The sequence below is a fragment of the Heteronotia binoei genome, chromosome 6 (genome assembly GCF_032191835.1).
Source record: "Heteronotia binoei isolate CCM8104 ecotype False Entrance Well chromosome 6, APGP_CSIRO_Hbin_v1, whole genome shotgun sequence".
Lineage (NCBI taxonomy): Eukaryota > Metazoa > Chordata > Lepidosauria > Squamata > Gekkonidae > Heteronotia > Heteronotia binoei.
Window position 1 is genome coordinate 39,260,789 of NC_083228.1, and position 24,180 is coordinate 39,284,968.

The 24,180-nt window shown below is 40.8% G+C and overlaps 1 protein-coding gene across 3 annotated transcripts in view; it reads left to right on the plus strand.

Moving 5' to 3' along the window:
• TNKS2 (tankyrase 2) overlaps positions 1-20,655 on the plus strand; it is a 44,638-nt gene extending 23,983 nt beyond the window's left edge. The window contains exons 17-27 of one of the 3 annotated variants that reach the window (XM_060241312.1): positions 1,511-1,620; positions 4,869-5,057; positions 6,198-6,447; positions 6,881-6,963; positions 7,737-7,857; positions 8,675-8,772; positions 9,691-9,765; positions 11,763-11,868; positions 15,315-15,501; positions 18,374-18,530; positions 18,767-20,655. In XM_060241312.1, coding sequence (XP_060097295.1) covers positions 1,511-1,620; positions 4,869-5,057; positions 6,198-6,447; positions 6,881-6,963; positions 7,737-7,857; positions 8,675-8,772; positions 9,691-9,765; positions 11,763-11,868; positions 15,315-15,501; positions 18,374-18,530; positions 18,767-18,829 — 1,439 coding nt within the window. In that variant the 3' untranslated portion in view covers positions 18,830-20,655. The remainder of the gene's footprint in view (positions 1-1,510; positions 1,621-4,868; positions 5,058-6,197; positions 6,448-6,880; positions 6,964-7,736; positions 7,858-8,674; positions 8,773-9,690; positions 9,766-11,762; positions 11,869-15,314; positions 15,502-18,373; positions 18,531-18,766) is intronic. The other 2 variants (XM_060241315.1, XM_060241313.1) reach the window with 2 other exon arrangements.
• Positions 20,656-24,180: the final 3,525 nt, after the last annotated feature.

Below are 24,180 nucleotides of genomic sequence, written 5' to 3' on the forward strand. Positions count from 1 at the left end.
TAATCATGTTTGGAAAAATGTAATAATAGCCTGTTCAATTACTATCCAGGCTTGCATATGTGCCTTGTATATTCCCTGTGAGACTTTCAGGCTGTCTAGCCCAGCTCTGTACTGTCTACTCTGTCCAATATTTTTCAGGTTTGGTTTACCCGAACCTGGAAAATGCCAGTTTTTTCCCCCATGCACACCTCTGGTTGCCACCCATCTAGCCTCAGATGTTGGGGGCAACCAAAGCATTGCCTCTGAGGATGACTGGATTGATTGGTTAGTTTCATATGAGAGCTGAGAAAGACTGTGGCAGGCTGGATGGGGAAAGGAAAGGGAGTCAGTTTCTCCCCTCAGCTTCCAAACAGAGGAGAGTGAAACTGATGCACTCTCACTCCCCTTCACTTCCCCAGCCAGCCTGCCAAAGTGGGCCAGCTGGGGAAGAGAGGAGAGATCGTGGAGGCATCTTGGAGGGAAGGGAAGGTAGAGCAGGTCAGATTCACTCCCCTCTACTTGGGAACCCAGAATTTTCTGCCTGGCAGTGAGGCTAATGTGCCATCCCCACTGCCAGGCAGAAATTTCAGTCCCCCCACCCTTTCCCTCGCCCCGCTTCCAAGTGGGGCAAAGGGAAAGGGAGCTAAAGAAAAGCTGGATGTTTCTGTCTGGTAGTGGGCCAGCTAGCCGGCCCCTCTATGAGACAGAAATGCCTGGACGCCTTTCAAACCCCCTCTCCTTTTTTTCTCCTTGCCCCTGCTATCAAGCAGGTTGAAGGGAAGGGAGGGAGTCAAATAGAAGCTTTAAGTTTCTGCCTAGCAGTGAGGCCAGCATGTCAGCCCTGCTGTCAGGCAGAAATGCCTGATAGCCTTTCAAACGCCCCCATCCCCCACCACTCCCTTTCCTAGCGAGATTTCTGCCTGGCATTCAGGATCACCGTGTAGGAGCAGAATAGATTTGGCTCCTATGCGGCAATATCTAACCAGGAAGCTGAATCAGATCAGAGAATCTGATTCAGCTTCTGGGGAGGCTGTATAATGCCATATAGGCATTATATGGAGATATTTTTGGCTTGGCCGATCTGAATGTATATCCCTAGTGGCAACCGAGGTAATGTCCCTCTTGGTCATGCACCAAAAATCTGCAAATCCATCCCCAGGGAGATTCATCTGCCTTCCTATCTTGTCTTCTTCCAGCTTGGTGAAGTTTGGTTAAGCATTTTCTTGATAACTCTTGTTGGCCCTTCTCCTTAAATTGTTTTAAACATTCTTATATATATAGTTAACTGCATTTTAAATGATGTTTTGATTGTTTGTCCCATAGGACCTTAAGTTTTATGGAAAGGCAGTGTACAAATATTGTAGATAAACTATTGTAATCTGTTGTTTGTTGTTTTTAAAAAACAGGTGGGAGACAGAGTACTCTTTATTTTAAGAAAGCTGGGGGAAAGTGGATGGTAGTTTTTTCTGGTGATTCTTTTTTTAGCTGATTTTGCATCAAGAATTTTTATTTTTGTCCCATTGTCTGCAAGCTGGCTACAATAATTTGGAGGTTGCAGAATACCTGTTACAACATGGAGCTGATGTTAATGCACAGGACAAAGGAGGTCTAATTCCACTACACAATGCAGCATCCTATGGGGTAAGTAGCTTAAAATCTTTGGGAGCTATGGAAACGCTCAAAATATGTAGGATTATATGTACGCCTTCAACCATTTTAAAAGATCTCTATTGTATTCCATAATTAGTTTCATTACTTGCGCACAGACTGATTTAGCTGTCAGAATTAGAATGTTCATTATATGAGCATAAGTCTGCCTACAGTAGCCATTCAGATGGCATTGAGATAACTTAGAAGGTGTGTTTTGTAGCCTGTTTTATCCATTGTTGCATATTTTTGATTCTTGGGCTGTGTTCCTGCCCAAGTATTGCTTGGGAGGAAACAGGGAGTGTGCATCATGCTGCTTCTCAATTTATCGCAGAAAGCAATGAGTAATCATTGGTTTAAGTCAGGATCTTGTTCCTGCAGCAAAATTAACCCCAGTAGAAAGATAGTTTGTCTTCCAGGATGAGAGAGATTTTATATTAAGTACATATGTGATTAGTTTTCTTTTTTTCATGATGAGGAATAGTTTGAGAGCCTCTCCAGCCCAATTAAGGTATAGGCTTTTCCAAAGATTAGGGTAAAAAAAAACTATTAGAAATGGTTTCTCTCATTTCTGTTGTTTTGTACTGATCTAGATGTTTGATTTCTGGGAATTCCAAGTCTTGCAGGATTTTTATCAGTGAATAGTTTCTGTATTCCTTCCTGAATGCAGTTGCATCTGTCCTGACACCACACTAGCTTACAGGAATAGTATCCCCCTAAGCATGCTCTTTCTAACTTTTTTAATGGAGTAGAATGTTGTGTCTCAAATGAATTATTTCTTGAGATCCATGTTATGAGTTGAAAATAGATTAACTTTTGCCAGTGCCGTGTATGACAGAAGAGTGTGTGCATGCTTGAAGGCTCACCTGTGTGTACAGCTCTGCGGTTGATACCAGCTTTCAGGGAGGTGTATCTTATCCTTCAATGGCATTTGCCTTACAATAGAAGTGTTATTTACTCTGCATTGCAATTAACTCTGCTTGTGCAATGTCTGATTCAGTCAGTTGAAATACTAAGATGCACTTTTTGCAGAACCAAGTACTCTTGGTTGTATGTTGACTCTGTGTACTAATCCCTGCAAAACCTGACTGGATTTATTTTCTCCTCTAATCACCATCATGGTAAGTAACTGCCAAGACCTTGCTATAGTAAAAAAATTGACAGTCGTGGCATTATATGTGTCATATCCTGATGAAATTGAAGGGCTTATAGAGGATGGTGTGGAATTGTTTTCTGTGGACCCAGAAGGTAGGACCAGAACCAGTGGATTGAAATTAAATGAAAAGAGTTTCTGGCACAACATTAGGAAGAACTTCCTGACAGGCTTCCTCGGAAGGTGATGGGTTCTCCTTCTGTGGAGGTTTTTAAACAGAGGCTAGAGGGCCATCCAGCAGTGATGAGGATCCTATGAATTTAGGAGGAGGTATTTGTGAGTTTCCTGCATTGTGCAGGGGGTTGGACTAGATGACCCTGGAGGTCCCTTCCAACTCTGTGATTCCATGAAATACATACAAAGGGATTACATTGAGAGGGAGCTAGGATCTAACATCATGACATATATGAGACCAAGGTTTACAGCTCAAGTTTCATCTGAGCCTTGAACTTGCTGGGTGGCCTCAGGCAAGATGCTATCTCAGTGTCAAGAAGCACCGGGTTAGTCATACAGGCAAGCCAGTGTCGGCCTTGTTTACAGGAAAGCTGTAAGAGTTACTAAATGGATTTATAGGGATTACCTAGCAAAAAGAGATAAATATTATTTAAGATGTGGGGAGGAACCTCATATGTTGAGCAACTTAGTAGACATCCTGGGCTCAATTTCCCTAGTTTATGCTTGCTGAGTTAAGTGGGATGTATTCTCAAGCGTATATAGATTGCAATCTTGGGTGTAGATTGAAAGACACGCAATATGACTTTGCTGTTGGTGCTCTTCTTTCAACACTCCTCTCACCCATATGCCAGATAATAAATTTATGTAGTTCCTTCAAGTTCACAGTCAGTTTGTGTGGCATCACTGTTTTGGGTTTCTGTAGTGCTCTTCAGAACCCAGAACTATATAATATCACATTAAGTAGCATCTTTAAGAACTTTTGCTTTGACAATGTCAGTAGGTTGTGACAAGATACAAGACAGTTTCATCAAGATTTTCAGTTTCTTGTTGGTTCTACAACCCTAATCCTATTGCATTGTTTATTGAGTGTCCCAGCCTGTTGATTGTCTTGACTTTATCTGTGTAATCTGCCTTGAGTCTCAGTGAGGAAGGCAGACTGTAAATAATATAAATAAAATGGTGAAGGTACTGTTGATTGTTATTCTCCTGGAAATATAGAATCCGTTTCTAGTAACCTTAATTATTAGTGAACCTACTGATTTCCAGCACTAGTAAAATAATAACAATAAAGCATTTGGTTCCTCTGAGAACAATGTTGGAGTTTGCTGAAGTCTCATTTCTCTAATCTCTCTGAAAAGAATTGCAGCCCTAGATATTTGTGGGCCATCCGCCTTGGATTCACAGCTAGCTTTGGGGGAAATGGCACTCATTCCCTTTTTTAAAAGGTTCATATCCTTTGCCTTTGATGCTGTTGATATAGAAGTTTAGTGCTGTTTATCCATAGCATTTGAGAGATTAATTGCAGCTCTTTCACTATTGGCTTGTTTGGCCTAGGGCTGTGTGTGTGGAAGGGGTATGTCTTGAATGTGATATAACTTCTGCCATACTGAGTCAGACTATTGGTCTGTCAGGGGCTTCTCAAGTTGGCTGCAACTTTCCAGGTCTTTCACATCACTCACTGCTCAATCCTTTTAACCAAAGATTTTTAAATTGGAAATACTGTTGACTGAACCTGGGAGTTTCTGCATGCGAAGCAGATGCTCTGCCACTAAGCCACAGCCCTTCTTCACCCCTCTCTGACCCACAGGGATAGAAGAATCATGCTAGAATGGGAGTGGGGGCTGCCTATAAGAAGATGCAGTAAGAACAACTGTGGAAAATAGTCATTAGAAAATTATTCGAAGAGAGAATATAGTTTGAGTATCTCTTTCCTCAAGTCAAGCTTCCAGTCAGATTCACTTATTGTGAGAGACATATGCAGTGAGGGAGTAAATTGACTTACTGTCCTGTACTGCCCTTTTTGCATTAATGGAATGTATGTTTGCCATTTTTTCTTCCTTAGGGCATCCAAAGAAAGTTTACAGGAGCCTTTTCTTCTGAGGTTTGCACTACATAAATTTATTTTATTTTACAGCATGTAGACGTAGCAGCTTTACTTATAAAGTATAATGCGTGTGTAAATGCTACGGACAAATGGGCTTTCACACCTTTGCATGAAGCAGCCCAGAAAGGAAGGACACAGCTTTGTGCCTTGTTATTGGCACATGGAGCTGATCCTACTCTGAAAAACCAGGAAGGACAAACACCATTAGACCTAGTTACCGTAAGTTATGGGAATTCTGGGGAAGTTTGTATTAAACTTTAGTTGCTGGCCCAGGACATAAGATTTGGAAGTTTAAAAACTTTGCATTACTCTACTGGGTCACCATCTGAAACAAAATTAGATATTCCTCAAGTAATATTGAAGACTGACATAAGGAATTTAGTCTGGTTACAGATTTTTGAAGTACATTTTTCAGAGAAGGAAAAATAAGCAACTGCTGTGGAATTTCAGTTCATTTATTAATGTATTGCTTGGTGCTTGTGCTACTAAAACAACATCTCTAAACAGTCCTTTTGATAGAGTTGTAACTCACAAACGTTGCATGCAGCATACCCACTTAGGTTTGGCAACCCATCCAGGAGCATCATAAATCTCCTGTGCTATAAGCAGAAATATACTTTCTGTCACTTTATACCAATATAGTTTTGTATTAATTCTTGAAGCACTTTAGATGTTACTGCAGCAGAAGGTTTTGTAGGCAACAGTCTGTTTCATCAGATGCATCTGATTTCCTCACCCCCACCCCTGTGGAACAGATTAGCATGACTGCTGTTCTGGAATGCATACACAATTAATTTAAATTGCTTGTTGATAAGTAAACACAATTGGCTAGTTGCTGATCTAGAAATGTCTTATTCATTGTATTAAACAATGCTGCCTTAAACATCATTGTGTCTCAGTGATGCCCTACAGTCTTGTACATGATTATCCACCTATTATAGAATCTTCCAGGATGCTTTTTAAAAAGTGTTTGTTTATACTCTCAACAGGGCTCTGAGATAGGTTATGCTGCACACAAATAAATTTGTGCAGGACTTGCCTAGAGATTTATGGCAGTCTGCAGATTTTAATCTGGATCTTCCACATCCATAGTCAAAATGCAGGCTGTGGTGCTGCACTTTGTACCACCTTTTGCATTGGAGTGATTATGCATAAGGAATCTCTAGACCTGAGCAGTGATAGTATATCTGAACATTTTTGTTTTATCTTTAAGGTTTTATTAAATTTAAATTTTTTTTAATCAGCATAGCCCTGTTAAAAGATCATGTTAGCATTACTCTGTATTAGTATATAGAAAATGCTTAACTTGTTTCGGTTCTGTTTTATATGTGATTGTCTCCTGATTCTTTTAATTCTCAGGCAGATGATGTTAGTGCATTATTGACAGCCGCCATGCCTCCTTCTGCCTTGCCATCTTGTTACAAACCTCAGCTTATAAGTGTATCTCAGAACACCGGATCTTCAGCTGATTCACTTTCCTCCGTTCCATCCAGCCCTTCTAATCTGTCAGCTGCTAGCAGCCTTGACAATTTGTCTGGTAGCTTTTCTGAACTCTCGGTTGTTAGTACAAGTGGTGCTGAGGGAGCTACTGGCTTAGAGACAAAAGAAGGTGAGTTTTGCTCTTGATACTGAATTAGCTTATTCTTGCAGGTGTATGATTCTTTAAACACTATGGAGACTTCAAGCAGTCATCAGTGCTCAGTGCGGCAACATCATGTGATGTTGAATAAAATGGAAAATTTCTCAGATACAGATGTCTCTCTAATGGTGTTTCAGATACAGTAGTGATAGCTTCGACAATCAGCCATGATCAACCCCTAGATAAAGAGAGATGTTAAAATGGTTATTTTTAGTAGCTAATTATGCTTCAAATCTGTAATATTTTTCTGGGCAATTTTATTGTCATTGCATATTCAAGGCGCTGTGAGACAATCAATAATTTGATTATTGTTCCTGATCAATAATAATGCTAAAGTAGGATTGGAATAAGGTAAATATGTTATTTCAGTTTATATGCTGCTAATATATGCTTTCCTCTTCAGTTTCAGGTGTAGATTTCAGCATAAATCAATTTGTGAGAAATCTTGGACTTGATCATTTGATTGATATATTTGAAAGAGAGCAAGTAAGTAAGCCATATTGATGTGGAAACTTCTAAGCAGACAAATTATATATTTTCAGGAGCAGGAAAAGTCAAATGAGAAATACGTATCTCAAATTGAGAAGAAGACCTATAATTGGGATTTTGTTATGTGGATTATGATTTTGACATTCTGTCCTTAAAGGACTGCAAACTAATTCATGGGGTATTCATAGGTTATATGATGATTTAGAAATACCTTCTGGACAATGACTGCTTGCATTCACAAACTTTCTGGTAGTCCAGCATTTATCTATTAATACTGCAGTAAAGAACAACTAACAGAGACAATTAGATCAATCTGCAGCTCCATTCTGCTAATGGGAATAGGATTGTACTAAAATAGCATTGTTCAAAAGGTTGCTTTCCTAAAGGGAATAGAGTTGAAGTAGTTTGTCTGCTTTTTTGTTCCTACTTCATTGTTTCTAATATTTGTAGTCTATTTTTGCACTGGTTATGATATGCCAGAACTTACTGTTTTTATTGCATTTTATTGTTTCTTAAATGTTGTCATCTACCTTGAGTCTCAGCCAGATGATGGCTCTGATGTTTGAGGAACAGAGTTGTAGGATAGGGTGGAGCTGGCCTTCGATCAGGATGTGACTTCACATATCTGCTGAGCTCCTACCTCAGGTCTTCCCTTTGGAATTTCCCAAGCTAGAAGAATTGGCAGTCTTAATGAGTTTTCTTCATGTTAGATCTATTCAGCAGTCTGAATTTTATATGTTACACTTCATATAAGTTGTTGTTCTTTTTAGATAACATTGGATGTTCTAGTTGAAATGGGGCACAAAGAATTAAAGGAAATTGGAATTAATGCTTATGGGCATAGACACAAAATAATTAAAGGAGTTGAAAGATTAATCTCAGGACAGCAAGGTATGTTGCAGTAGTTTAAACAAGTTTACAATCACATCTTTAAACACTGGTGTAGTTGAAAGCTTCATTTCACTGGATAAATACTAAGAGCAGACTGGGTTTCTTTTCTTCATTCTCAGATTTAATCAAGAAAGGACAAGTATGAAGTATCTGTATTGATGCCTTTTTGTTCTTCATTGTTTTACCTGTTTTAACCGTTTGCCTGTAATACTGTTAAAATTGATTTAAATCCTGTTTTTTAAAAACTCACCTGTAACGCAATTCTGTGAGTCAGTTGTGTTCATGAGTTGGACCTTATTATAGTGGAATGCATCTTTTGAAGAAGTGATCAGTCAGTCATCCTTGGACAGTCATCCACTAAAGATTTTATAAGAAAATATGGACTGCTCCATAAAAACAAGTAAGAAGATGCCTGTTGGTTCTTCTGCAGCATTGGCTCTCCAAGTTTGTTTTTCATGTACCTCTTTTACATGAACTCTACAGAGTATTACGTTTCCTAAAGCAAAGGATCCTGTGTTGAGATGTTTCATTTATTGTTATTCCTGTGTTCCATTTGAATCAGACTGCACTTTTATAAATTGATACAATCTTCTATGAGATTCTAAACTCCCCTCTCTGCCACCATCTGATTTTTAGTAATATTATCTGTCTCTCTTTATGCATTTTGAAATGTAGAAACTCGAAAGCAAGATTCTTGGATGTCGTAAGATGCATTGCACTTTTATTTTTGTGCTATTTCTAATAAAACAGTGGTTTTGAAATTGGCTGCTTGAGTTTAAATTTTACCTGAAGTTCTTGTTTTATGCTTTACTCATAGGTCTTAATCCCTACCTGACTTTAAATACTTCTGGTAGTGGAACTATCCTCATAGACCTTTCTCCGGATGATAAAGAATTTCAATCAGTGGAAGAAGAGGTATATTATTAGATTCATAATCCTGCAAAAAAAAAAAAAGCTATAGCAGATTGTTTGACAGATTTAATGAGTTCAGATTTCAGTTAACCTTAAATTGCATAAATAGATTTCACTACCTTAGCTGCTTCACTATTAAACCCAGTGTTCTTCTCCATTTGAAAATGTTTGAGGTAGTCTCAAACTAAAAATGTTTAATGTGAGTGGCAGGATAAGTCATTCTTGTGACTTTTCCAAATAATTCACTGAAAGGAGTGCTGCTGTATGTTTTGTTTGAATTTACCCACGACCTACATCACAGCTGTTTTTTATCCAACCATGAGAACATGGAATTGGAGATTATAAATGTGAGCCTGTATACCTGAATCTCAGCACATATGCATTCATGTAGTTTGCTTTTAAGAGCCTCGTGGAGCAGAGTGGTAAAGCTGGAGTACTGCACTCTGCTTACGACCTGAGTTTGATCCCAGCGGAAGCTGGTTCAGGTAGCCGGCTCCAGGTTGACTCAGCCTTCCATCCTTCTGAGGTCGGTAAAATGAATACCCAGTTTACTGGGGGGAAAGTGTAGATGACTGGGGGAGGCAATGGCATACCACTCCGTAAAAAGTCTGCCATGAAAACATTGTGAAAGCAACGTCACCCCAGAGTCGAAAGCAACTGGTCCTTGCACAGGGGACTACCCTTATCTTTTTAAATTTGCTTTTAAGCAGCCACTGTGTGGCTGGGGACTACCCTTTCCTTTTTTAGTTTGCTTTTAAGCAGCTTATCATTTGAATCCAATTCATGGTGCTTGGGAGAAAAATAATAAAATTCATAGTGGTCCTACAGATCTGTTGCAGCTATGTTGCAATTGGGAAGGTAAACAAGTTTTCATTGCACCACTAAATGTTTTGATTAGAGATTCTCTTCCGTGATTTTCAGATGCAGAGCACTGTTCGAGAACACAGAGATGGCGGGCATGCTGGTGGGGTTTTCAACAGATATAATATCTTAAAGGTAATGTACAGATGTCTCACCCAGAAGTAATTGTTTGTGCATTCAGTTGTGAAGACAGATCCACGCAAAACATCTTTTAATACATACTTGGGCTGTCAGAAAATTAGAAGCGCTCTGGGAGGGGTAATTGTTTAGGACCAAAGAGGAGCAACCAGTGTGCATCAAGGGAAGCTAGGTAGTCAACAGAATTGGTATTATCTTTCTTTCCCAACTGCCCATTTTATTTTTTTCTTAGACTTTTGTGGATATTGGTTGCACGCCATGACTATGGGGTGTAAAATGTCAATTCATTGCAAGAAGTAGCATGGCAATGTAAAATCTGTGTTGGATTTTACTTTTACTGGCCAGGATAGAAAGCTCACTCTCAGAAAAAAAGCTCAAATATAGCTCAGAATAATTCACAATTATTAAGGAATGATTTGAAGAAGATTAGTGATGAAGCTTGGAGAATTGCCTGAAAGCACTTGGCATTTACAGTTTAATTAATAGTTTCATATTAGATGTGTGAAAGCTGCAAATATGGTTGAACACTTGTATGAGTTTGTGTTTTAAAAGAAATTGGTATGTGGTGAAGAATTCTTGGTCTTAATGAAAAAAAACTTACTGAAGTTATGATAAATTCAACAGAACTACATGGGTGTCATTGTGAGATCATATGAATGTGCTTATTACCTTCCAAAGTTACAACAGAGTTTTTAGGACATCTTAAATCCAACATATTTACATGACATACTTATTGATACATTAGAGGTCACTTCATCAGATAAATGGTGCATCTTCATTTGCCAGGTGCATATGTAGATACTGAGAAGGCCCAACAATGGGTTCAAAAGGCAATTAAATGCAAGAATGCATTCTGTAACCTTTTTTTGTAAATATCAGGTGTTCCTCTCAATGTAGAGAGCATTTATAATCTTATCAGAATTGTTTCTTTACTCTCACCTGAGAGGAATTTATTTCTCACTTTCTATCCCTAGTAGGTGGCATTTTCATACAGTGTAGCTAGTGGAATGTCTGCAAGTAGGTGTAATATGCATACTCTGCCTAATTCCTGATAGTGATTGAGCGGTGGTGTTCTGTACCAGCTGGAATTTCTGTGCTGATTTCAAGGACAGATCCATGCAGAATATATTCGTTTATCTCAAGATGTATATGGCCATGCTGACCAATTCAAGGCAGAGAGCCATCTTTCAAGCTAAATAAAGATGGAATAAAGCACTTTTCCCACTCACATTAATTTCTTTCTCTAGCAATAATGCTAGGTCCAGTCTGAGTCAGTAAGGGTCAGCTGAATCCCATCAGTTGTAGGATGCATAGTGTCCTGCAGGACCTCAGCCTTCCTGAGCAGCATTGCCACCATCTTCCTTGGGTTCAGTTTCAATTTAGTCACTCTTCACCATTTAACCGCATCAGTCAGGCAGTAGTTGAGGACTTCCGTCATGTCACAAGATGATTTGAATAAAGAGTTGAGTATCATCAGCATATTGATGACAGCCAACTCTAAAACCACAAATGATTTCTCCTAAGGACTTTGCATAGAGATTGAATAGCATGAGGGGCAGAACTGCACCTTATGGAATGCCAGAAAACAAATCCCACACTGATGACAGCTGGTCTCCAGCACCACCCCTCTAAGTCCAGTGTGCAAGGAACAATTTAAACAAATCCAAAGCACAAGCCTATTTCTACAGGTACAAGTTTTACTTATCTATTCAGGGTATACTGAAGATAATCTGTTCTGTGGACTGAACCTGGCTAGGAATGAAACGAGGTGGAAATATTAATTCAGGTATTAAAGGGATGTTAATAATGATGGTGAATGTGGAGAAAGGAATTTTTTGTGTCTGAACAGTTACAGGTATCAGTTCCATCTTAAATATGTTTAGTGAGTATAATCCTGTGAATGTGCAGGTCCAAAGGAACATTAGTTTATAGAAAGGATTGTTATAATTGACAACAAAATAAAATGATTATGAATTTTGTTGTTGTTTTTCCAGATACAAAAAGTGTGCAACAAAAAACTCTGGGAAAGATATACTCATAGGAGGAAAGAAGTTTCTGAAGAGAATCATAATCATGCTAATGAAAGGATGTTATTTCACGGTAAGTGCTTTATGTTTGTGTCTAGATAGCATGGAGTTTGTCTTTGTGTATTGTCCAGTCTGCCTCCTATATATAGAGTGGGGAGGAGTCTGTAGAGTAGAGGTTCACGCAGATTGATCTCTAATTTCATTATTTATAATTGGAAACTGAGATCAGTTAAAAGTTAAAAGGATCCTGGCTAAATCAGAGCTCATACTTTTTCCACTTCTTTCTGTGTTGAAAAAATGATCTTACGAACTCAGACAAAATTGTTGAGATGACTAGACTGTGTTTGAACAAAATGTCCTAAAATGTTTGCTTTAACAAAGCTGCATACTTTAAAAATTGCTATGGAATAGCACAAGCAGACTTTATTGGATAGTGCATGTCACCAACATCAGAGCCACAGCTGAACGGAGAGAAAGTGCAGACTTCTGCACCAACCACAGGAAGAACTGAGTACATTAAGCAGAGATGCTTAGCAAAAACCACCTGGTATTGTGTAGCTAAGGATGCTTGAGCTTGAATAGGTGGTTAAGCATCTGCCTCAGGTATTTGTCATCCTGTTAATTTACAGTCTTAAATATACTTTGTCTCAAGGCAAGTATGAGGTAGTTTGTGTGATTTCAGGGTTCATCCCCCCTCCCCCCCATTTTAGTCCAGAGCAGGGGTGGCCAAACTGTGACTCTTCCACACACATTGTGTGGCTCTTGAAGCCCCCACCATCCCGTCAGCCAGCTTGGAGCAGGCATTTCTCTCTTTAAATCACTTTGCCAAGTCAGTCAGCAGCTTGGAAAATGCATTTTGAGTTAATTTTGTTTTCTTTCCACCTCTCCTTCCCTCCCTTGCGGCTCTCAAATATCTGATGTTCATGTCTTGCGGCTCTCAAACATCCGGCATTTATTCTCTGTGGCTCTTACATTAAGCAAGTTTGGCCACCCCTGGTCCAGAGAATTGCTTACCTGCTAGTCCTATTTTGGCCATACCCAGTTAATGCAAATTTGAAGCAAACTTCACTCATGTCCTAATGTGGCAGCATTATTAGGCATGGTTAGGGCTGGGTGTAAAACTTAATAAGTACAATAACGCTTATTAATAACGATATAAATATAGTGTGGTACAATACAATATCCAATATAGGTAGCCCAATCCAGAGATAAGGGGCGGGCAGCCATGGCGTAGCTGCAGTGCCGCTAGTAGATTTATTGAGGACTTTGGCACACTGGAGCGTGGGGAGGGGAGAGGCATAGTTTGCCGTGAGGGAGATGGTCGGCATGGCAACACCGCTGGCGGAGGCACACAAGGAAGGCGGAGGCAGCCGGTGGAGAGGGCCAGCCCACCCACACCCATTGGCCAGTCCTGGCGCATGCGCCGCGGCTCGTGACAGTCAGGGATGGAGAGAGGTGGCCCCAGAGAGGCTGATAGCCATCCCCAACCCGCACCCAAACAGAGAACGGAGCCAATGATGGGCAGACCATCACAGGCAAAGGAGAGACGTCCCACCAACACGGGGAGGGAACAGGAGTGAGGCTGGGCATGCGCACACGAGAAGCCTGGCTTGGTGGCAAGGCAGGGATGGGGGCGAGACAGGCTTGCACAGGAGCACAAAGAAGCCATCAATCCCCTCACACCCTCCCGCTGTCAGAGACTCTGCCAATGGCAGGCAGACAAGCAGGAAGTACCAAGTGCAGGAGTTCGCTATCATAGACAGCGGCTGGAATGTGTGTCTGGGAGTGAGCAGCCCAGCAGCAGAAACCCCCCGATCAAGAGACCCCCTGTGCTGCCCTGACGCCCCCTGTCATGTGCATGGAACACTTCCCCCAGGGGCCGCAGAACTCAGAGTGCGAGTGCATCAGCCGCAGAACTCTGAGTCCACTTCACCAGCCCCCCCCTTAGTGCCCTGCGCACAACAGCCCTGTGGGGTCAGGTAGGCTGTCAGCCTGGGCAGGCTGAGGGGCGACACTTCCCTCCTTACCCCTGTCCAGCCACATGGGGTGGCGGCTCATAGACCGTTCCCCCCCCCAAAAAAAACAAAAACAAGTCTGCCCAACCTCCCAGGCATTCCCTCAGAGAGGCCACTTACAGAGGGGGGGGGGGTTGCCCAGGGAACGTGCAGCAGATGCCAAGCGGGAGAGACAACAGAGGGCACAGCTCAGACTTTATTTTTCTGGAACAGAGTGCAACAGTCTCCCTGGCGCGTGCTGGCCAGCCTCGCCATGGGCGGGGCTTGATTCCGAGCGACGGGCAGATACAGCTGAGGGAGTGGGGGGTCGGTGGAGTGACACACGCGGAAGCTTCTGTGTTGGAGTCCCACCTGCAAAACGGGGATAGAGATCAAGAACACCTGCAGAGGCGGCAGCTGGAAGAGCGGGCTGCGTTTCAGCCAGGCACTCTCTTAAAGGGACAGTCTCTGCCCCACCTCCCCGCAACAGGGCAGCTGCCACACACATACACCCTGTGCCCTGCCAGGGGTTGGGAACGCAGCAGAGGGCAGACCAAGGGAAGGGAGCAGGCGGTAGCACAGGGGAGCGAGCTCAGCAAATGCCCCCTGCTGGAGCCCACTGCCTGGTTCAAGTACCAGAGACGCTCGCACACCGAGCAGTGGAGAGCAAGGGGAGGGGGAAGCTGGGGAGGGGGAACAGTGGAACTTAACCAGCCATGGGCGACAGTCCTCGCATGCAGAGCCTCCGGGAGCCCGGAACCTTTGGAGACCTGGAAACAAGAGCAGTTAGCCCCAGGGGAGAGACCTCTCTCCCCCCCCCTTGCAAGTGAAAGATACTGTCAAAGCAACCATGAGGTGCAAAACCCGTCACCAACATGCCTGCCTGTTCCTCACTCTAAGTCTATTTGGCCGGGAGCTCACTGGCAGAGCTTTCCGCCATGCGCTCCTCTCCCTAACAACTGAGTTGTGCGAGGCCAGAGCGGAAGTGTTTCTAGGAGTGGGGAGACCACGATTGGGTGCTAGGGAGGGGGCTCATCAGCCTGAGGTGCGAGGGGATTGGCGAGGCAATCATGCAGCTCCCTAAAGGGTTTGCAAGCTTCTGCAGCGGTGGAGGTGACCTTTGTTTTTGGTTTCAACAAGTGCTTATGGGGCACGCTGCCATTTTTGCAGGCGTAAAGTTGCGCCTCTCGGGGGGGGGGGGGCGTGTCATGGGCCAAACTGCTCAGGAAGCAGTCTAAGCCTGGCCGTGCTCCCAAATCCACCCCCTCCTCCGCTTGCATGCCGCGCTCCACCTCACTTCTGTCCAAGCTTGGGCGCTGCCCTCGAACAGAGTGGTGCTCGGGCAGTCCCCCGCCCACGTTACTTCCTCCCGCTGTGACGGCGCCGGTCGTACGTTGGCGCAAACCCTTCCTGCGCCCACGTAGCGGCTTGTCTGCTCCCAAAAGACTTTCTGCCCCCCCCCCCCTTTCTGGATTGTGCTGTAAGAATGGCAAAAACAGTGTTTTGCATTTTAATGTGCTTGCAGGCTCACCTTTCGTGAATGCAATTATACACAAAGGTTTTGATGAAAGACATGCCTACATAGGTGGAATGTTTGGAGCTGGAATTTATTTTGCAGAGAATTCTTCCAAAAGCAATCAATATGTGTATGGTATTGGTGGTGGCACTGGTTGCCCAATTCACAAGGACAGGTCTTGTTATGTCTGTCATAGGTAAGTTTCAGTACTTTCATTAATTGTACTGATATTGGCAACAAATAAACACCTAAATGTATAAACCAGTACAAATTCATTGCAGTGTAGCAAACATAGTTCACAGCAACAAAATAAAATCAGATTTCTTCCCTTTCTACCACTACTTGTAGCCATCCCAGCTATTGGTGTGGAAGACACCCGTTTGTTCTGTTCATACAAATGAACACTTTGCCCTAATGAGCTAAGTTTGCTGATAAATCCAAAATGGACGTGTTCTGCCTAATAATATTAATTTTGCATTATCAGAAAGCTAAATGCTGTTACCCTTTTTTTTTTTTCCTTTTGGCCATACACTTGAGGTTTGGATCCAGGCCAGATTTTCTTTTAATAGAAGGCATATATACCAGTGGACTAGAACTTATTTCCCTCCCCTGTTCCTCTGCAGGCCACTGATTTCTTCAAAATGCTACTCCTGGGGCAAAACAGGAGGCATTCAAGAACAGCATGAGGGGCAAATCAGTGGAAATCCTTCTTATTTAGCAGAAAATTTAGTATGGATCCAACCCTAAGTCCACTGAAATTAATCCGTTAAAGAATGTCTAAATCTGTGGCATATTACAACTGCTGACTTGTAAGTCATACGTTTTGAGAGCCAGTTTGGTGTAGTGGTTAAGTGTGCGGACTCTTATCTGGGAGAACCGGGTTTGATTCCCCACTCCTCCACTTGCACCTGCTAGCATGGCCTTGGGTCAGCCGTAGCTCTGGCAGAGGCTGTCCTTGAAAGGGCAGCTGCTGTGAGAGCCTTCTCCAGCCCCACCCACCTCACAGGGTGTCTGTTGTGGGGGAGGAAGGTAAAGGAGATTGTGAGCCGCTCTGAGACTCTTTGGAGTGGAGGGCGGGATAGAAATCCAATATCTTCTTCTTCTTCTTCTTCTTCTTCTTCTTCTTCTTCTTCTTCTTCTTCTTCTTCTTCTTCTTCTTATCATTGGAAAATATATTTGCTTTCTGAATCTAGTAAGAGCATATCTTGGTTTGAAAGCCAAGAATTGCATAAGAGTAAAAATAAATAGAAGAGCTTTTTGAAATAGCACCAGCCAAGACAATATCCTTAAAAACATCAGGGTCTTCCTGAATTATAATATCTGTAAGTCATTGATCTTTTATCTTGTTCACTTAATCAGAGGCTTACCTGGCAAGGTTGTTGGCGAAGCCTGATCTACATTTTTAACTGTATATTTCATTTATAACTCCCACCCTTCCTGCTCAGATTCAAGGATTCAAAAATTCAAAAAATAATCATATATGAAGGAACGCCAATAAACAAGCAGTAGGAAGGACTCAAGACAATTTTTGTCTTTTATTTTGTTGTTGTTTTAATAAGACTGTAAGGCAAAAAGTGGGTTGCAAGGACAGAGCATATATTTCTTTCTAATATATTGTTGTCATACAGCTGTTTTGAATTATCTGAGTGCCAGAAAGGGGCTTGCAGAGTATGCTTGAGTATAAATGTGTTGGTTTGTTTTATTGCTTTTATTGCTTGTAGCTGAATTTAACCATGCTAATTAGCAGTTTGAGATCGTTTTCACCAGTCATATGAGCTTTTTCTTTCTGTCTTTACTTACTTGAAATACTTTTTATTTCCTTCCCTCAGGCATGTAGCTTCCAGTATGGCTTCCAACGCACTTGGACGCCTAGAACAATAATAACAATATTAATAAATATTTAAAATCAGAATCATTGGCATAAATACATTTTATAAAATGAGCAGCAGATCATACAAGTGATATTTTGCTAAATATTGTAGCAGCAAATAATTGTACATATGCAGAATTCTGAGGTCATCTTTCCAAGCATTGCCCAAGATATCTTAAAATACCAAATACTAAAAACCACTAAAATAAATAAAGCAATAAATGCAATGATTGGACAACAGTAATAGTAAGCATTATCAAATAGTAGATCATCTAATCTTTGTGGGCCATCTAAATGTACTTGGTAAGTCACACTAGCCACCAACCTGACCACTACATTTTGAACTAATATATGTAGCACTGCACAGTAATTAAGCAAGAGATGATTGGAGCATGAACAAATTGAATGTTGCTCTCCTCGTGTCCCTTCTTTCCCCTTCTCTGTATTTCTCTAGCAGGCCTAACAGTCCTCCTGCTGCTGCCTTTCAACCTCCTTATTCCCTCCCCCCACGTTTTTCCCCTTGGCAGCCTCTGCTTTTCCTCATCTCTCTGACACCCTTCCCTTCTTTACCTTACTCTCTCTTTCCCTTGCCACATCCATGTCATCTTTACCTTTCAGTATATTTTCAGTATAGCTACTAACTGAGGCTGTGAATCCTCATCATGGTTAGAAAGTAATATCTGTGCTGTTTAAATTTTGAACAATCATGTCTTCACTCTGCTTGCATGCATGTTCCAACTAATATTAATATTTCCTTGTCTACTACTGGTGGGCAATAATCCAACTGAGTGGGATGGATGTCTGGGTTTATCGAGTTAGGGAAGAAACAAATATTGATAACATTATTTCTTAGTTCTTTAATTTATACTAAATTTAGATGTTTATAGTTTTGAATGGCACTTTATTTTATAATATAATTGTATTGCCTCCTACTTGTTATTATCCAGATTCTTATAAACAAATGCCTAATAAAAGTTTTTCAGATTACAGAATTAGAATGTTGGTCAATCATAATCCTATGTAGTATAAAAAATAGCATATTTTGTTTCAGTCAGATTTCGCATGGACATTAAAAAAACTAAAGTAAATGTTACATTTTTCTAAAGTCTTACTTTCATATTTAAAATCGTTAGGGTTTTTTCTTTTTCTTTTTTTACTTTCACGGGTTATAAGTAAAGATTTGTTTGTTTTAATATAGGCAGTTGCTGTTTTGCCGTGTAACATTGGGCAAGTCTTTTCTACAGTTCAGTGCAATGAAAATGGCTCATTCTCCTCCAGGACACCATTCAGTTACTGGTCGGCCTAGTGTAAATGGACTAGCTTTAGCAGAATATGTCATTTACAGAGGAGAGCAGGTAGTGTATTTTTTCGTGTTTATTTTTCAAACATTGGCTTTTCTTTAAATTTGGGAGTTTGTTCCTAGTTCTCTTGAGGCTTGTATCTTTGTCTTTCCACGAGGAAGCTAGATTGTCAAGGCTCAGAGGGAGTTCTTCAGTTCCTCAAATTTAGTAGCTCAGCAATTTCCTGTGCAATAACTCTGCAATATGTTCCTGGGAATCAGAGAGTATAATTAACCTAACCTATCTTTCAGGCCTATCCTGAATATTTGATTACATACCAGATTGTGAAGCCTGAAGCCACCACAGAAGCTTGAAACCTCAAATGTTTGGCAAAGAGATCAAAGTGAAGAAGAGTGTACTAAATTGCTGAAAAATTATATTCCATCCCACGGACATTGTGGTATAAAATGTGAATAAAATCTAACATTTTGACTTGGTAAAGCTTTAATAAATGTATAGTAAGTTTTCTACAATTTCAAAAAAGTTGTTTTTCAGCACTTTAACAGATCTCATCCCAGGTGATACTGGTTTTGTCTGTACTAAATTATATAACAACTATTAACTTGAATTATGTTTTCTATATGCTATTACAGTGAAATCTAACAAAACTGTATTGCTATACAGGAACTCATTTTACTAATACTGTGTTCTTTGAAACTCTACATTTACACAGAGTCATTTGTAAAACTGTAAATAAGAGCTTTTCTACTAGCTTGGTATTTATTTACATTGTTTTGTAATATGTGTGTGTTAGAATTGCAGCATATGCAAATCTTCTTTCAGTCATTGCGTTAATCATTTCCATTTCACCACATACAGTAGGTTGAAGGACCGTGTAAGATTCCAGGTCTTGTCAGTCAGGAAGAAGAAGCGCCCAACATTCAGAGAGAATAAAGATGTTCCAATAGATGTTCATAAAATAGAGCACATTCCAAAGTACTCGGATAGAACATTCCAGTTCCTGAACAAATCCACCAGGGGTTAAAAATTTTGGTTGTCAGAAGTGAGCATAGTAGCTATCCATAGTGTAGCTAAATTTTAGGAGTATATTTCATTTGAAGGCAGTATACTTTGTAGTATACTTTCCCCCCTCTTTTCTCAGTGCAAGGCCATTAGAACTGCACTTTTGCATTAATTTGCTGTACCTAGTTCGCCAGCTTTCTGTGAGCACTATTCAGTTTACTGTAAATGTTGGCTGTGCATTCCACATCATAATCACTGAAGGCACAGAGCAGTACAGAAAGTTACGACATTGACAGTGCAATCCTGTGCAAAATTATTCCAGTCTAAAACCCACTGAATTTTAGACTACAGTCATTTTTGATAGGGTTGTATTGTGAGGCACTGACACCTTCTTCACCTTCTCTAAGACAACCTGCATTCTTTATTCATTCCAATCCACCTAGAACTACCTAATCATTTCAAGGACTTTATGTAAATATAATCAGTTCATACATGATTTCATTCTAATTTTAAATTATATTTTAATTGGCTTCTTCAGTATATAGGACTATGACCCACACTATAATTTAATTGTGAATCATCATCACATTATAGTTTAAAAGAGAGACTGCCAAGACTTCTTGAACAGTCTTGTTCATAGTGTGATGTCTTAAGTAACTGTAGTGCACATGAAGTCAGTGCATGACTTGTTCCAAAATCATGTGGAAAACATTAATTAACCCACCACATGATGCAGTTGCTGCCGCAGGCAATACAGACTGAATATACAAGGGGTCTTAATTTGTATGGTACTTTTTCGCAGCATGTTTTCCACTCCCTAGCTTTACCAAATGGCTGGAGCTGATGTTCATGCAAAATCTACTATGATTTAAGCGTTGAGATAGTTTCATTGCTGAAGTATTTCATTCTTTGTGAATGATTATTTAATATGATGTAAATTACTGTGGTATGGTAGCATTTTAAATGGTACCACAAGGTTGATTAGAATGTTTTATTTTTAATTTTGCATGGCACATCATCTTTTTTGAAGGTAGAAAATGTAATGGTTTTGAGATTATGTTGGTTTGAAGTGAAATCCTGTCCTCCTGTGCAATTAGCATTCTGCTCATCTTGAAGCGTCTTCTGTGTATTGTACCACATTCGTTACCATTCAGCCCGAAATAAAGTTCATTCACACTCTTTTGATAGTATGACGTTGTGATTGCAAATCTATATAAGTATACTGGACAAGATTATGGGAAATACTAATTCAGATTATGAATGTATAATTAAATACAATGTACTGTATTTCTAACCCTTCCAACAGTTGATGATGAGACCTCTGTATATTTGAAGTGTGGGCACACTGCTGATGCCTCAGGACTTGTTTTGTCAGGAGGGAAGTTTTTTCAGTATTCCCAAAAACATGACTTGGAATAGTGTATGGTAAAGGATTGCTTGCTGTCATTCCCACTAAGGAACTTCTGTTCTAGGGAAACATTTTTTCCACAAGGAACATGGCACACATAGAATGCCACAAAGTATGCCACATCCAGCATCTTTACATTGGAATCTGTACTTACTGATATTACCCACTCAAAAATAGTCCAGTCTTTAATTGTGCAGAGTTCTTTGTTACAGCAGGGGGCACCAGATACATGTTAACATCTTCATTGTTGATGAAGTATCAGAAGGAACACATTCTGCGGTATAGAAGATGCACAAACAAGTCCAAATAATACTCGTGCGGCTATATAGCAGTCCAAAAGTTACGGGAGGCAAGAAAGTTGGGTTTGTTTGTTTTTTAATTGAAAGTGGGGGGGGGGGGGTGAATTCTGGTGGAAAATGTAAGTACTAGAACAATTTGAGGAGCAAATCCCTGCAGGTATAAAAACAAATGCTATCAGCCTGAGTATGCTAGAGCTCTCAAGGGAAGCCGTGGTTTTTAATAAGGTTGAGTATATCATCCTAGCAGTGTGGAGCTGAAGCTGAAGCACTCGTCCATGTTTCCAGGAATCTACAGTTTGGTTCTTCCCAGGTCAGAGCCATCATAGATTCAGTTCTGAGAATGACATTTACTTTTTCCACTGTTTTGTTCCCCTCTCCTGCTCCCAGTTATCCCACCCTGACAATCCAAGCATCATATGAAAACTAAATGCCTGACTTTTCAGGATCCCTGAAGCTGATCAGGGTGGAGGGCCTGGAATTTTGTCTATGTAGTGTCCTTGGTAATCCTGGTCTCACCCCACTTACCATGCTTAAATTGTAATCTCTAGAGCAAGACCATTGCATATATAAAGCTCTACATACAGCGATGTTACTATATAAAATAAAAGCAATTTGTGTGGTGGTTCAAGTTTATAACCATTCTGCACAACAAAATGTTTGTAATTTGTACATTATCACACAAACTGCAGCATATTGCATGTACAAATAGTGGTTAGTCTGGAGGTAAGTCCCTATTATGCCTCCCAACAACTTTGTTTTAGGAAAATGCAACATCTGGAAAGGAGCTATTTAAACAGTAGTGAAAAAGAAACAGAACATGCAAAAAAGAACTTACAAAAAGAAGTTCTTAGTTTATGTTAATAGAATTTCAAACCCCACTCTTTCACTGTGTTTGTAGGATGCTAAAGGCCAAAGTAATTGCAAGTGGTTTAGCAGTTCAAGGGCTCTGCAGGTTTGTTGGCAGGCTAAGGACTTGAAATGAAAGAGAAATCCATAGCTCAGTATGCCAAAGGCAGCACAAGAAAGACCACCAGTTCTGACAATCAGTCATTCACGTTTCCCACTGTTTTCCTCTATTGAGGCAAAATCTGAATAGCTGCTCCGAAGTCTTCCCCACACAAAGCTCTTTATGAGTCTTTACTGAGGCGTGATCCAAGCAGCTACGTTGAAGTTGCCAGCCTGAAAGCAGTCCTCCTTGATGGCATTTGGCAGGCTGGCTTTGCATGGAGGATAGATTTATGAAAGATGGACAAATTAACATCCTGGGCATTCTTGATAGGATTAGACTTTTTAGGGCATGCAGCCATTTGCATATGGCTCTGACTTATCACATTTGTATTGTCCTCGGCTCATTTTAATACGCTTCCCACCCATTCTCTCCATCCCCTGCACTGACGCTTCTTGCATCCTTTTGTTGTCAACTAAGGAAGTAAATAACTGAGAGGCCACTGCAAAGTTCTAGGCAGACATCTGAGCCTGACACTTCTATTTTACTAAATTAACTGTGTTGGAGTATTAGCACTGAAAGGGAATCTATGTCCTCATAGAAGTGAGATTCAAAGCCACATTTTATGTTTAATGTCTTACACATGTTACAGATCTGTAATTTAGGGATATTTATTCATTTAGATATTTGTATGCTGCTGTTCTGTACAATGGGGACCCTAAGTGGCTTATATTTTCCATGCCTCCACTTTATCTTCAACAACCACCTCATTAGCTAATTGGGCTGAAGAGAGTGTGTGTCTGGCTAGTGGTGGTCCAGTGAGCTTCCATGGTAGAGGGGATGTGAACTTGAGTATCCCAGACCCTAATCTAATACCCTAACCACAATACAATGCCTACCTTACAAGGCTGCTGTAATATGATTGCTGAAAAGTGCTTTGAATGCATAAGGGAAACAAATGTATAAGTGCTTAAATGTTTTTTTAATACCCACTCGGCCATGTAGCTTGGCGGGTGATCTTGGGCCAGTCACTCTGCCTAGTTTGTTGTGAGGATAAAATGGGATGGAAATGAACCACCTATGCTTCTCTGAGCTCCTTGAAGGAAGGATGGGATAAGGTGGGATTTACTAGTATAAATATAATAGCAATAATCAGGGCTTTTTTGTAGCAGGAGCTCCTTTGCATATTAGGCCATACACCCCTGATGTAGCCAATCCTCCAAGAGTTTACAGTAGGCCCTGGAATAAGAGCCCTGTAAGCTCCAGAAGAATTGGCGACATCAGGGGTGTGTGGCCTAATGTGCAAAGGAGTTCCTGCTACCAAAAAAGCCCTGGCAATAATAATAATCATATGACATTTTGTGTAGAATAATGAGATCCTAAGATTGTCTGGCAGCCAGAAACTAGCTCTTTTACAGTCATATACCATCAGGTGGTGAGCTAGACTTGTTTTTAAGACCAGAGACATTTCAGAGGTGGTTTGCCATTGCTGCCTTTGTGTCATGACCCTGGTATTCCTTGGAGGTCGCCTTTCCAAATACTAGCCAATGCTGACCTTGCTTGGCTTCCAAGAGCTGATGGGATCAGGCTAACCTGTGCTACTCAGGTCAGGACAGACTAGATAGTACTAGTATGGATAGAATTTACTAGCTGCTTTTCATCTTTTAAAAACTCTCAGAGTACATTCACATTAGTTAACATTGCTATTCTTTAACAGACTTGGATTAAAAGATTGGCAGTTAATTGTCCGGGAAACCCTGCCCTCTTGGCTCCTCAGAAAGATGGTAGAACTGAAGGCAGACCGGTAAGTCTTTTCAATTGATATTTTGTTTCTTTTCAAGTTTCTGCCCATTGGAGCAGTATGGTTTCCTCAGAAAACTGCTATACTATGGCATCAATTTTTAGATCTTCTTCGTGGTCTCTGTGCAGTCCCACACATGGGTTTTCCCGCTGGGACAAATCCGACCTCGGAGAATTCAAAGCTAGCCTAGGTGTTTATTTTGGCACGCATTCCCTCCCGCTCTGGGGAGCAGGCATCCACTGCACATG